Here is a 14,268-nt window from a genome sequence, read left to right as displayed (position 1 = left end):
ACCACACTCGGCTTGCGCTGGCAAAACTATTCAATTAGAAAGCTCGATCAATTCCTAGCAACAATCGGTATTAGAATTGGTCGAGAGAAATTGCAAACCTAATTTTGGAAAAAAATGTAGTTCATTAAACTTGAACTGGTGGGTCCGCGATCCCCAGTCCGACTGCCGCACCAAGGAGGCGAAGAAACTGCGTAAATACGGGAAGGCCGATTTGCCGACGGAGAGCGAACGCAGGGAACGAAATAATTCGAAAAACCTCGGCGGAATATCAAAGGCAGAGCCGATTTTATTCAAAAACCACACTCTTCGGCGTGAGGTTTTGCGTGAAAATTGCGGTTCATTCGCTGCCGTGAGGCGCCTCTCCCTTGCATTACCTTTTGCCCGGTGACGTCGACGGGAGGTAAAGGTGGAGTGTCAATGCCGTCAACTTTGCAGTCCTTCTAAGTGGTTTGTTAGCGCGCAGTTATTAAGGAGAGGCGACCGACAGCTAAGTGGCAATAACGCCATTAGGGATAGGAGGGCAATTAGGTAAGGGGAGGATATTCAGGGGAATGGGGGAAGGGTGGAGAGAAACCCGGCGTCGGAATGAGCCTCTTCCCTCTAAAAGGAAGGAGTGCACACTTTTCAACGTCCCATCTCACTAGCGTACTCCACTTAGTTAATTAGCCTTAATTATAAGATGCCCAGACTTTCCAAAGAAAGTAGAATTGTCCTGGATGTCAGGACGGCTGTGTGCCATCTGACGGCGTACTGAATGCAACCATAGAGCCAATAGAATTCGGAAGTAGACAACGTACCGATGTTGATCTTTCGTTCAACAATTAAGGGACGTCACTGTATTGACCTTATCTTGTGCCAAACCCTATGTTTTCTCTTCCCGATTATTGGAAAGTTGTCTCTCTCTAAGCTATTTTCCCGATAAAACAGAACCTGACGGGCAACCAGAAATACTCCTAGTGATCGATAACAATGTTTTAGAAGACCAGGAAAAGTTAAATGTGATATTTGGAGATGGCCACCCAGTCAGCACAATGGCGCTTCAATCCGGGGCCACGGGTTCGAATCCTTTTCGAATGATAATATCGCGGTGGTATATTAATTTCCTGGACTGAAGCGTAAGAAGCTTGCTGTGTTGCTCGCTCGCCCAGCTAATCATAAAATATATAATAAATATGTATATTTAAATAAACGCACGATTAAGCGGCGTGGACAGATCTTCGCCGTCGAATCATCCCCAAAGCTCAATTAAAGGACTGCCATTTTGGACTGTGGAGAATCCCACACGGCATTCACGTTTGCTTGCCGTCAAATCTCATTGAAAATACGGCAGATAACCACTACTCGGGAACACTGGCGACAATGCGCATTAATTACTAATTAATTATAGTTATTCGAAATGCTCGAGAGGAAAATATTCCACACAGAAATTCTCAATTGTCATCACGAGTAAATACCAGGACACATGTGGTGGATATGCAAGATTACACATTTAGAGCAAATTTTTAAGCTCTAACCGTAATTACGTATTTTTCGAAAAAAATAATGCGCCTTGAAATAATACTCCACAGTTGCAAGCGTGAACGAGCCACCCTTCATTAATTTGCCCAGATGGCGTTCGCTGGATGCATACGTTCAAACGATTTTCCATTGCTCCCGATGATCCATACATTTCCGCGAAGAGCGGAATCGCAACGCCCTCCACAACAACGCTGCAGGTGTTATTTTTCGCAACTGATTGATTTGCGCGGGAAGAGGCAACAATAATGACGTTGCGAATTGTCAGCCCATTATTTGCTGTAACACTCCCTACCTCAATTAATTAATACATGCACCCTCCCAATTACGGTTTTTTTGTGAACTGTAAGTAAAAAAAACTATAACTGCGATGGTCATCAATGGATGGCTTTCCCCGTGGGAAGCAGAGAGGACGGCTAAGTGATCCTCTCCGCATATTTAGTAAGTTTTAAAATTACGTCTTATTGACGTCAACGGCAGTTTTCCTTCTTTATAAAGTGATGCACTCATCAACGACTGGTCATTGTAATTCTCAACGGAGATGAAACGGCGGAGTGATGCGATTGGGAATAAACTTTAATTCTCCCACTCTGCGGAATCCCCCTACCCCTCCCCCGCCTTCTCCCGCTCCCTCTTCCCTCTCGGCTAGCACGCATCACGCGAGATTCTTTCCTCTTCGCCAGTCATCGGTCGCTCAGCTAAGCGTGCGTGTTGGACCTGCGGGCAAGGCCGACAAATTCTTCTTCTCGTCATAGATGATAATGGGTAATTTTCGGCATTTTATGACCTCTTGTCTATGTGAATTGATCTGGTCACATTTTGCACTATTTTCGTATTTAGTCTCGGTCAATCCCAAATGTCTAGAAAAGTATCTTGATGGAAGGTGTGATGCGATACGTTGCGATTACAAGCATTTTTTTTATAAATCCACGCCCCATGCAAAACTTAAAACCACTCAATCACCAGCACCTTGGTCACACATTCCATTTCTTCTACTCAATCGACAATTCTGAGGAGGATATATAACTTTGATAAGATTTTTTTTACATAGTACCCTGCAAGCCACCGCTAGGGTTTGTGTTGTTACCGCTTTGTTTCAGTTCCAGCTGGTTCTCGTGTGGGCCGTAATCGCAAATATTAGAGCGGCGCGGTGGCTCTGGTTCCTTAGTTTTAATGAGCGTATTCAAATTACCTTTCGTATGCACTGCATTTGGCCAGCCGCAAATACTGGAGTTTGATCGCCGTTCCCGATTAGGGACTGAAGGAAAGCAATCATGCGCCCTAATCTTTTAGATCACATGCCGATGAAACTCGCGGCTCTGTCGCGGCAGTCATTCCGAAGACGCCCGCATAACGTCCATCGTCTCCGAAGACTTTGCTCGCATCTCTCGCGGAAATAACTGTCCACCTGCCATGGAACCGCTGAATTGGAATACGTTACGTTCAAGAAGTTATGACCACAAGGACGTACACTTTCAAGGTTCGGCCTTGGGTTTATTTCCTAAGTTATTCTAACGGCCTTAGAACCACGTTCATTTACTGTTTTGGAAGGATTTTCATTGCGGTTCGGGGTTTCCCGATCGTAAGGACTAGCACAACTCAATTTCAATTATTCTCCAATCTTCGTTTGACACTCTCTCGTTTAAAATGCGTTTCAATGGAAACAGACTGGACATCATTAGCTTCGTCTATCAAGATACATCCTGGCACCTCAAACTACACTAAACCGTTCATTAATTCTGCATAGGTTACTAACTGCCCACCTTTATTCTATGCAACATGCCTGTCCTATTCCTCCCCTTTCCTCGCTTGCCTAACGCTCTCCCCTCCGCCAATCTTCAACATTCCACCCTCATTTCAAATATTCTGTATCCACCTTTCCTGCCTTCTTTCGCTATCTCCCAGAAATCTCCTCTCCTCTCCCAAAATGCTTTTCACTTCCTTGTTTGTTTTCTTTTCTGTCCTTTTCTCACGCTTCTCATTACTCCGCATGTGTTGTCAACGTATTTAATTTCTCCAATTCAATTTCAGTAACTTAATAATATGTATACTCTGTAAAAATGATTGTTACAATGTACATGTATCTTTCCTCTAATTAATAGGGTTTTCGCAGGTTTTTCACACCCCCCTTCTCTTCGTGGGTGTTTTTCCTGCGTGGGTTTTTACTAGTTGAGCAATGCCACGCTCTCCCTAGCTTTTCCCACAAACCTCATTCTTTGCTTAGACTTTCCTCATTTTATTGTCCTCTATCTTCACTGTCATTTAATTTGAGTATTTGAAGGAGTATTTCTGGATATGTATGTATACTATGTGTATGTATGTGTATGCATATAGGTATATATGTGTGTGTATGTGTATGTATGTGTATGTGTGTGTCTATATATATGTATATACTTTTTTCTTTTCGATGTGCAAATTTGGATTAATGAATTTATGTCTATCTCTATGTGTTTATGTTTAGATTTGAATGTAACTGTAAGTTTAAATGGCTAATATAATATGTATATGACGATGGGTTAAATGGAAGAAGGGACCATTTGGTCTCAATTTCGCCCAAATAAAGACCATTATCTATCTATCTATCTATCTATCTATCTATCTTTTCACATTTTCTATCCTTCTCCACGCCCACACCTCAAAAGCCTCCAACATATACCTACGTATCATCCTGCTTCAAGGATCATGGTTCCGCGCCGTAGAAAACTTCGTCCCATATCAAAGTTTTCATCATGAAGTCTTTTCTTTAAAACCTACTTGACATCCTTGTGATCAGTTTCCTCCTCGTGAAGGTTTCGTTGCCTAATGCAACTCCTTTTTCTTCCACTAGCACTTTCAAATATATTTCCTTTAAAATACAAGGGTGGGAGGAATTTTGTGAAGGAAGAAACGATGAGGTAAATATGCCACAAGACACGGGCAGCGTTGGCCGTGGCAACAAACGCATACTGCAGTGTCTTCTTTATTTTGGGATGCCAGCAGTCCACAGAATGGTTTCTCAGTTCCTTGAAAAAAAACTGAATTTAACACGATAGAATTCGCGCTCCGTCTTTGGCCTTGACGCTTCCCCACCGAACCAACAAAACAAAACCAATGCCGGGGTTATTATCTGAAAAAAAAACAAATATCAATCCCCATTAACAACACCACTGCCCTCTACAAAAGTACGACGAACTTCCACATACATACGTCAATAATGATCACGTTGTAATAAAATGCATCGTCTTTCTAAAAGCACACCTCAAAAAATACTTGAATGGAAGATTGTAATTATTCTAAATCATTTTTTAATTAGTGAACGATTTAACTGCAAAGCGTGAGAGAGATCCATCGATGTACTACACTAGAGTAGATTTTAAACTGAATACCATAGTGAGGAGGTGCCGATATACATTTATGGTGGGATCGAGATGGTGCGGGGGCTAACGTACTGGCTTCCCACCCTGAGGGCGCGGGTTCAAATCCCGGCGGTGTTGAATATTTTTCAGAGGTATCTCGATCCCTACTTGAGGTGCTTTGTGGAGGGCACTTTGAGTGAGTACGCCGTCCGTCGGATGGGACGTTAAGCCGCGGACCCCTTGGCGCCTTTCGTAAAGAGTAGGCTAATGCCGACGCCGGGTTTCTCTCCACCCTTCATCCTTTCCTGTCCTTCCCCTATGGCGCAAATGACCTTAGCTGTCGGTCGCCTCCCATCAAAACTACTACTATATTTATGGTGTGATATATCGTATTGTTCTTCGCAGATTATGTAATCATAATTGTTCATAGTCGGTGATGTAATTATAAGAGGCTCTCTCAGGCGCTACTTGGTGGAAGTCTTTCATAGTAAATGAATGAAAACAAGAATGGTTTGAGGCGTCACTTTGTGGAAGCGATTCATATCGGAAAAGAAAATACTTCGTTCTTCCACGCATAATTTATTACAAAAGAAAAGAAATCACCACACCACTACCACAAAGAAATCCTTCTTCCCATTTTGCCAAGCACCTAATGGACAAAAGCCACGCAAGTTACTTTTCTCCTGGGATTTTACATTTCCAGAAGAAAGGTTTAAGGTTAGATGCCTTGGAACGTTCGGAGATCTCCAAGAACAGTCGTTATAAGGGAATATTAGTTAATGACGTGACGTATTCCTCCCGCTCTCTCCTCCTGGACCTCCCACTGTTCCTCTCTCCCCCGCTGACGCCATACCCAACCGCCCTCTCCCTTCTTCCTCCCCACACCAGTTTCCCTTCTCTTTCCCCTCCTCCCAATCGACGAGCATCTCCCCCCTCCTCTTCTCTGTCTAGCATATTAAAGCTGCGTGTCTTCTGTCCTTCACCTGATGATGACTTTGTAAGTCTATAAACCTAGGTCGTGCATAATAGTATGTATGTGGAAGAACACAGTATTTTCTTTTCCGAATTAAAACTAACTTTGCAATTTCCACTGTGCTTTCAATAATGGCGGCATAATGTCACCTGATGATGTTACCTTGCAACGAAACAATTGTCGTGAAATATACGTAAATGGTCCATTGGAATTTTCAAAGTTAGTCTTCATTCATTTGCGATGTTTTAATTGCTCATTGTGCACGTTACAATTGTAATTGCTCAAGACATGCTATAGTTAAACCGTCTTTATCAGTATCATACTGGAGAAATGAGTGTTTCGCCAACGTTCACACCCGCAATGCCTCGGGGAAGGAGGGATCTGTGCTAAGAGGGAGATAGAGGGGGGGGAGGGAGGGAACTTGGCTGCTGAGAGCTGCGACCAAGGAGTGAGTGATACGTAATTTTCGGAGAGTGGTGTCTGCGGCGGGGGGGGGGGGGACGAGCGAGCGAGTGAACCTCTACCGCCAATCCCACTCATTAGGCAACCCCGTGGGAGGAGGGAAGGGCGAGGCATTCGACCGGAAAGGTGGGGCCAGCGAAGGGCGACAGGCATGCATGCATTGATCAGTGAGGCCAGGGGGCGCGTCCGGAAGAGGAGGCCGGAAGTGAGGTTGAATCGCGGGCGTTGGCGGAGGGAGGATGGGTTAGCGAGGAGGCGGATGGATGGAGAGGCCACAGAGTAATGAGCCCAACAGCGAGGAGATGGCGTTCCGCAGGTAAAGTGACGGCTAGCTGTGCGAAGTATTCGCCAATTAGAACAATTATATTGCAAAGATGGTTCCACCTCACTCCATTCTCTCCGGCACAAACACCCATAAATAATATCCGAGCAATATAAGTACGTCTATCATATTCCAAAGAAACTGCGGGAGATGGCGCAGCAGTAACTTTTAACGGAGTTATCCACTGATGTGCATTTTAATGCAACAATTTCAGAGTGTAACAATCATTCGCCTTAACCGGGATGGAAAAATTTCAGAGTTTAAGAGGACGCCTCGATAGCTTAACTGGCTGAAGCACTTGACTGGACATTGAGGGATCCGGGTTCGTATCCCGGTCAAGGCGGATGATTTTTACACTCCGAAATTGTTGCATTGATATGTGTATCACTTTGAGTAAGGATGTTAAGGAAAGGCTCGTAAAAACTTTGATATAGAGCGTAGCTATGAACGGCGTGGAAACGTGGTCATTGAAGCAGGAGGATGGACGTAGATTGGAAGCTTTTGAAATGTGGGTGTGGAGAAGAATGGAGAAGGTGAAATGGACAGAGAAGAACACAAACGAAGAAGTACTTGGTATGTTGGGCGAAGCGAGTGGTTTGTTGGGAGAAATCCTATGGAGGCAGGAAAAGTGGATGAAGGGCGTATTGATCGGCAGTGGGATGTTGAAGACTGTAATAGAGGGGAGAATGATAGGCAAACGAGGAAGAGGCAGGAATAGGATGAAGGAATGTTGGACGGAATGAAAGGAGGAAGGAAGTATACGGAGATGAAGAGGGACTTGTTGCAGAGTAGGATGTTGGGTTGTGTTTTGTTAGGAGAGACAGGGCATTAATTTTTGTGTTGTGCCCATATAAAACCTACCTTAACCGGTAGATTTCCTAATAATAATATGTATTTGTCTACGGTGCAAGTTCAAATTTTCTGACGGTGATGGTGTCCTCAAGGGCGTAAAATGTCCTCCAAAAATATTTGAACGCTGTTCGTGAATTATCAAGGTACATGAAAACAAAATCAATCTATGTACAACAATATACCAAATAATTTAAAACCATAAACACAGTAATCAACCCGAAGGTCGGTTTAGTAGGTGATGGTAGAGATCACCCAGTACTGAGTGTACATAGTTTCACACATCAGGGTAGGGGGGCCAGTTCCTTTCCCTGAGCCGGTTATGGTTTCCCAGAAAGACCTGGTACCCGAAAAATCACTTTAGCTTGGGTGGAGCTGAGCAGGTACCCAGAGTGACTTGCCCGGGAATCGAACCCGGGACCTTCCGGTCAGCAGTCCAACGCTCTACCACTAGGCAAGCACAACCACTCCCATGTGTATCCATAGTCTCAATCTCGCCCCAAAATAAAGACGAATACCTATATATATCCTGTATCCTCCCTTCAACTCCCAACATATTTCATTGCGTCCCTTTCTTCTCCCGCACTTCTTTAGGCTTTAAACATGACCGTTCTCGTGGTGTAGCACCGCATGTGCTTCACTTGCAATCTCTTTTTTATCAATTATCTTTTATGTTGTCTTTGTATTGCGACCCAGGAGAAGTTTCCGAAGAGTTTAGGCTTCCCGGATACAAAAATATTTCAGGGAAACAGCTTAAGGAAGTCATTAAATTCTTCCTATTCCGATATGGTGTTCAAAATGGGGATTGTCATTAAACCTTAATAAATGTTGGTGTTAAATTTCTTTAAAAGATCAAAGGGATTTGCCTACAAACTAGTTGCAGTTGATCTAAAAGTAGTTGACACGGTAAAATATCTAGGTGCTACAATAACTAATGACCTAACTTGAGATACCCACATGCGTAAAATCTGCGGGCAAGCGTATAAAAAATTGGGATTTATTAGACGCATTGTTAGAAGGATTGACCCCAAGGTCAAGGAAAGCTGTTACCACTCTCTTTAAAGGCCTCATTTAGAATATGCATTTAGTCTATGGGATCCGCGTGAAAAAGGCCTCATTCGGGAAATTGAGAAGATTCAACGCCGGGCAGCCCGTTTCGTTAAAAACTGCTACGAAAAAACTAAAAGCGTCGTAGGAATGCTTCAGGAGTTGGTTTGGGAATCATTAGCATAAGGACTATTTAATGCTAGATTGAACTTACTAAATCAATTTAGAGCCACTTATTTCAGCGCCGAGGTCACGTCAGTTATTCACAATTCACCATACATATAGTCGCTTGGATCATCAATATAAAATTCGAGAAATAGATGTGGAGGCCTGTCGTATAAATGGTTGTGGTTCATTTTTATGCCCTTCAATTTCGTACGACCAAAAATTATTTTATTGAGCGAAAGTGCCGCTTTTGAGCTAAGTTTTCCGCCAGCATGTATCTAAATATGCAAATTTTTGGAGGTTATCAGGGAAGGTTTTTTTCCCTTCCTCTCCCTTACTTTCCCTTATCCATTGCCCAACCCCCCTGGTGCTTGCACCCCCTGCCAAAAACCTTTTTGGTGGATCGCGGGGTATTTATGTAGATGTAGAAATGCGGAAGGATGTGGAGTCGGTTTGAGGAGGGGTACTTGCACGTCAGGAGTCATGTGCAGCGGTTGATTGATTGCTGGTTCCGGGTCAGAGCCTTGCCTGTCGAGCGAAGTGTCCACTAAGTGGAGACACGATAATGTAACAGAAGTAAACAGCAAGTTGGCACTCGTGCGTGGAGGGGAGGAATTCCACGTCCCTCCCCTTCCACCCTCCCCCCCCGAAACGCCTCCTTCCAGAAGGCTACCTCCCATCCGACTACGCATAACTTCCCCTATTATGCATGTTCGAGATGGGCTGAACCCACCTGCCCAGTAGGATGCCGAGTGTCGGGCAAGTTTTCCTTGAACGGACGATAGACACCGGTGCACATGGAACAATCGCTCGAGCACACCTCCAGTGCGTGAACGAGCATTGGGTGGCCTCTGCAGAAACTATGAAAGCGTCAGAAAGGGAGATTTTCATCGGGAAACTATCTGAAGGTCGAGCCTTGAACAGAGTGTGGATGGTTTGGGCGCCACGCGACGGTCGACCTCTAACCTGGAACTTCCGGATGCTGTCCAGCTGCTCCCTCGTGGGCCCCGCGCTCACCCGGTCCTCCTCCTCCTCCTCCTGCGGTGGAAGCGCCGGCGCCATCCGCGGCGCCGCCACTGGAGGAGCGACCCTAGCTGCGGGCGCAACGGTTGCCTTCGCCCGGGACCCATTGGCGGCGGGGACCACCGCCGGCGCCGACGGCTGCCCGCGAAAGTTGAAGTGGAGCTGGTGGTGTTGCAGGTTACGGCCCGCGGGGGTGGGGGCCGCTCCGGATGGCCTCGGCGGTGGATACCTATGTGGGGGAAAGATCCAGAAAGACGATCATAAGTCTTTTTCTCACTTCCTTCAAGCAGGCGAGGAAATCACCTCGTGCATATCGTTTAAAATCAAAATGACCTTCCAATCGAAAATTGCCTGGGAAGCAGTTTTATTTTAGTTGAACTGGTGGAAGATTATCACCAGATAAAATGAACACAAATATTGGCTGTTTAAACGGAATCCCAATTACCATCTCGCGAAACATGTAACGGGGCGCATCATTGCAACGTCGACATGAAGGTCTTAGAGTTCAAGCATTATGGACGCCTCCTGGACGCGATTGAGCAAAACCCATTTTTCATCGAAAGTCGAAAGAGCATTGCTTATTACGCGGAAGTTAACTCACGAAACACCCCTCTACAAAGTCAGTGATAGGTAGGATCCCTGGATTACAGATTTCTTCGCATCGATATTCTGCTAAACATTAGAATATACATGTATATGCTATCATTAGTGATATAATGTTCTTTCTCGACAGTAGGAGTATATAGTACTTTGCAGTGTAGTCGTGCGTATGAGTAAACATCGGCATACCTATAATCCACGTGCACGTGTTTTCATGTGCACGTATGCACACGTATTAGTATTTGTGTATTACGCATATTTATACACACATGCATACATGGTACCATGCCAACCATCGCTAGGATGTGTGGCAGGGGCTGATTAAAGACCAGACCACCTATGACACTAAATATTTTTACCCCTACCGCGATCGGATACTGTTATTCTGATCCCTTATCGTTCGTGGACAAAATGACATCTTAAATCTATCTGTTCTACACTTAATCTCTCTAATTCTAATCATATGATCTCTCCAGCCGTAGTACGATAGGGTTAATAAAACATTTTCAACAAAATCACTGCTAAGAAGACATCCTTCCCATTTGTTTGTCCGAAGATATTTTATGTAATAATTGTACTGCTATTTATGCACAATTTGTGCAATTTGTCTATAAGTTTAATCTTATCAATGTGTGACGATGGGTTAGGTGGTAGAAAAGACTTCATAGTCTCAATCCAAAATGAAGACGACTATCTGTCTATCTATCTTCCAATTAATGCAAGAGAATTAATCAGGAATTTAACCTTCGGTCCGTGAGTAATTCCCAGCCTAGCTCTAATAATTTTATTTTCGCTGCACGCGATTCAATTCGGCAATCAATCAAAATTCGTGAGGATTCCATATACTAGCAGCATATTTTAATTGAGACCTAACCGGCGAAAGATCGTATTTCTCTTTAACCTATTCATCACATTTACCTAGTGCTCTTCTAATAAATCCTGATTTTTTGTTAGCTCGTCCACATATTGTAAGTGTTTCATTATTCGTAATAGCAGAAGTCAAGTTTAGGGTGCGTCGACAGCTAAAGCCATTTTGAACCATTATTCTTTTTCACTTTTATTCTTTTGTGAGTCACTGGGAACTTTATGATCTACTAGAGACTTCGTAAACAAGATTTCCAAATACGGTGCAGTTTCCGGAACTACTTTCGTAAATATACGAGCTGGTATTTGCTCGGCCCCGGAGGAATTGTTAGGGTTAATGCTGGCACACTTAACACCCCTCGCCTTTTCGGCGGCTCGCGTTGTAAAAGTAGACGATGTCATTTTTCCCGCGGACAGTAAGGAATCACTAGAATAGCAGAGGACCGCGATAAGAAAGTAATTCAAGTCGCCAATATTGAGATTATTCGCTTTGTTAACCTTTCTACGGTAAGATGATGATTGCAGTGATTATTGCAGCAGACACTCAACGATTATGGCAAACTCACATCCCGACCACCGAACTGCCTTCAACCAAAGCCGAGGAGGTGAATCCTGGAAAGGCTATCGTCCCAAGTCGATGCCAATCGACGGCTAACATTAACGAGAATTGAACGGGTATTGCATATAAAAGCCAATCCCCCTACCATAAACCCTAGTTGTGGCTCGCATGGTGCTATGTAGATGCGCACGTAGAGATTTCCACGGTTGTTTCATTGGAATAGTTCCAAACTCGGGGATCAGGATAGGTGCGGTGGCTATCGTACTGGCTTCCCACCCAGAGGGCCCGGGTTCGAATACCGGCTTTCTCTCCACCCTTCATCCTTTCCCATCAATCCTTGTTGGCGAAAATGACTTTAGCTGTCGGTCGCCTCCCTAACATACTACTACTATTAGTTCCAATCTTTCAAAATAGAAAGCATTCAAAGATTCCGACATTAAGTTGTGCCTAATTGTCTCGATAATTGAAGTGACCAGCATCTTCTTTCAAATTCGTAAGGCATACAGTAATATATGCTAAACAGGAAAGAGTTATAAATCCATGCAGCCAAGTTAAATAAATTTTGGTTATTTTGACACATTGACCAGGACCCCATATGCCCATGAGTTTGACGGCATTCAAGGTTGTTATGAACGACGAAGTTTTCTACAATCCTAGCAAACCTTGACCAGCCAGACATGTTGGTTTAGAATTTCGAATAATCGAATGAAATACCAAAATGGATAAAGCAGGACAAGGCAAACACCATTGAAATGCGGATCATATGGGAGACGAAAGTATGGAGAAAATAACGTAAAATATGGAGGACTCTTTGTTTAGATTTTTCATCATACAAAGGGTGGAAAATACAAATTAATCTTCTTACTCTCAAGGAATTAATAGTTTAAAATAAAGGATGATTAAGGAATTAGGAAATTAAAATAGTGACAGTTTCCGGTTTTTGGAATGACTGCCACTCGTTCCATTACTTATGCGAGCTCCAGGAATTAATTAACTACCGATGGAAGTTGACAACAGGTCGCCAAACAAGTTTCAAAATTTATTTTTTCAAATTTATCAAATGGCTAAATTACCATCGATAAATTATCAGTGCTAAAACTTTTTTTTTCCAGAGAAGCATCGTAGGAATGTTCTTTACAATCACCTGTAATCTTAGAAAAATATGTCGTTCCCCAGGGTTTTCTATATAAATAGACACTCATTTGTTACCCTCTCCATTGCCGATTATCTTAAGCCCTGAAATGGATATCCATCGTCACCAACACCCAACGTGAGCTACCGATGAAAGGCTAGTTCGAGATTATCCCAAAATTTTCACGCATCATCTCTCCATCGACTTTCTTGGGGTTCCATTTGTTCCCTTGCTCGATTCTTCGTACTTTCCCTTCGTGGCCTCCAAGAATCCTCTTCCTTCCCCGACCACGCAACATTCTCCCTCCCCACACGTCCCTTAACACCCCACTGCCTCACAGTATCTCCTTCGCCCACTTCTCTTCCGCCTTCTTCGTATTTCACCGTGCAACTTCCTCCCTTCTCTTTTTATTTCATTAAGTTTTGGATCCATACAGCGTTAAGATCCATATTGAAGGACTTAACTATTTTTCGCGCGGACACGACTTCTACTACAGCCCCTCTTAATAATCCCCAACCACTAGTCTTATCCGAAGACTGGTGACCCGCACCCATCCAATCTCCTTTCCGTTAATCTCTTGCTGGCTGACAGCAGCGCCTCCAGATCTCCCTTCACATTTTGCCGTGATCTTCTCGACGGGAAGTCCTCATCGCCCATTGGCCTCACGAATCCCTTTTCGTCAGAGAAGCGTTACATATTCGAGGCACTCTACACCGAAGATTCATGTTAAGAATTGTGAGTAGAATTTTTAATCTTGTAGGTTGCTTCAAAAACAGATCAAATATTGTTCGGAAATTTCCATTCTGATACGTTAGTGATCCTGCGTCTAGTCTCGGCACTTATTTAGCAAATAATTTTCTCATCTCCAACGTCCACTGGCAAAATGTGATATGACCGTTCAGATGACATTTCCACAGCTTCAGCGATGTCTCGCACTTTCAATCGACGGTCTTCCATGAACATTTGATCCTCCATGGCAATTTGGCAATAATGCTTGGGGTAGTGGCACATTTTGGCCGACCACTTCGCGAAATATCATCTAAGCTGTCCCGAACAAACTTCAACTGGTTTTTCCGCTCGGCAACAGTTGATGATATGAAGGAGCCGAGTCTCCCAGAGTGTTTTGTCAGTCGGTGCAAATTAATTTCCTTTGCTTTCGTACTTGTACCTTTGTTTACGAAGTTTTTAATCAATGCTCGAATCTCAATTTTTTTCCATCTTCAAAAGTCACTAGATGGGAATAACAACATTGAGGCGTCCGCACCACAGATCTCTTCCCAGAGCACTTATGCGTTACGTGTTCGCTCATAAAGGATTACCTATTCCTACGCGGGGAACTCATTGCGATAGCGCTGGCAACTGGTGGTGATTCCGAGAGCCTATCCAACTACCCTCGTACCATGATCACCGCACGTCAAGTGC

At 43.9% G+C, this 14,268-nt stretch overlaps 1 protein-coding gene across 1 annotated transcript in view; it reads right to left on the bottom strand.

Annotated features, from left to right (window-relative positions):
• Positions 1 to 14,268, bottom strand: part of sdt (MAGUK p55 family member stardust) — a 401,178-nt gene that overhangs the window by 28,853 nt on the left and 358,057 nt on the right. Inside the window, exon 8 of the mRNA XM_071589207.1 lies at positions 9,635 to 9,920. Coding sequence (XP_071445308.1) covers positions 9,635 to 9,920 — 286 coding nt within the window. The remainder of the gene's footprint in view (positions 1 to 9,634; positions 9,921 to 14,268) is intronic.

This window comes from Hetaerina americana, unplaced genomic scaffold (genome assembly GCF_022747635.1).
Source record: "Hetaerina americana unplaced genomic scaffold, ioHetAmer1.1.p SCAF_34, whole genome shotgun sequence".
In the NCBI taxonomy this organism is placed as follows: domain Eukaryota; kingdom Metazoa; phylum Arthropoda; class Insecta; order Odonata; family Calopterygidae; genus Hetaerina; species Hetaerina americana.
Note: the sequence above shows the minus strand (reverse complement) of the source record. Positions and strands in the feature narration are given on the sequence as shown.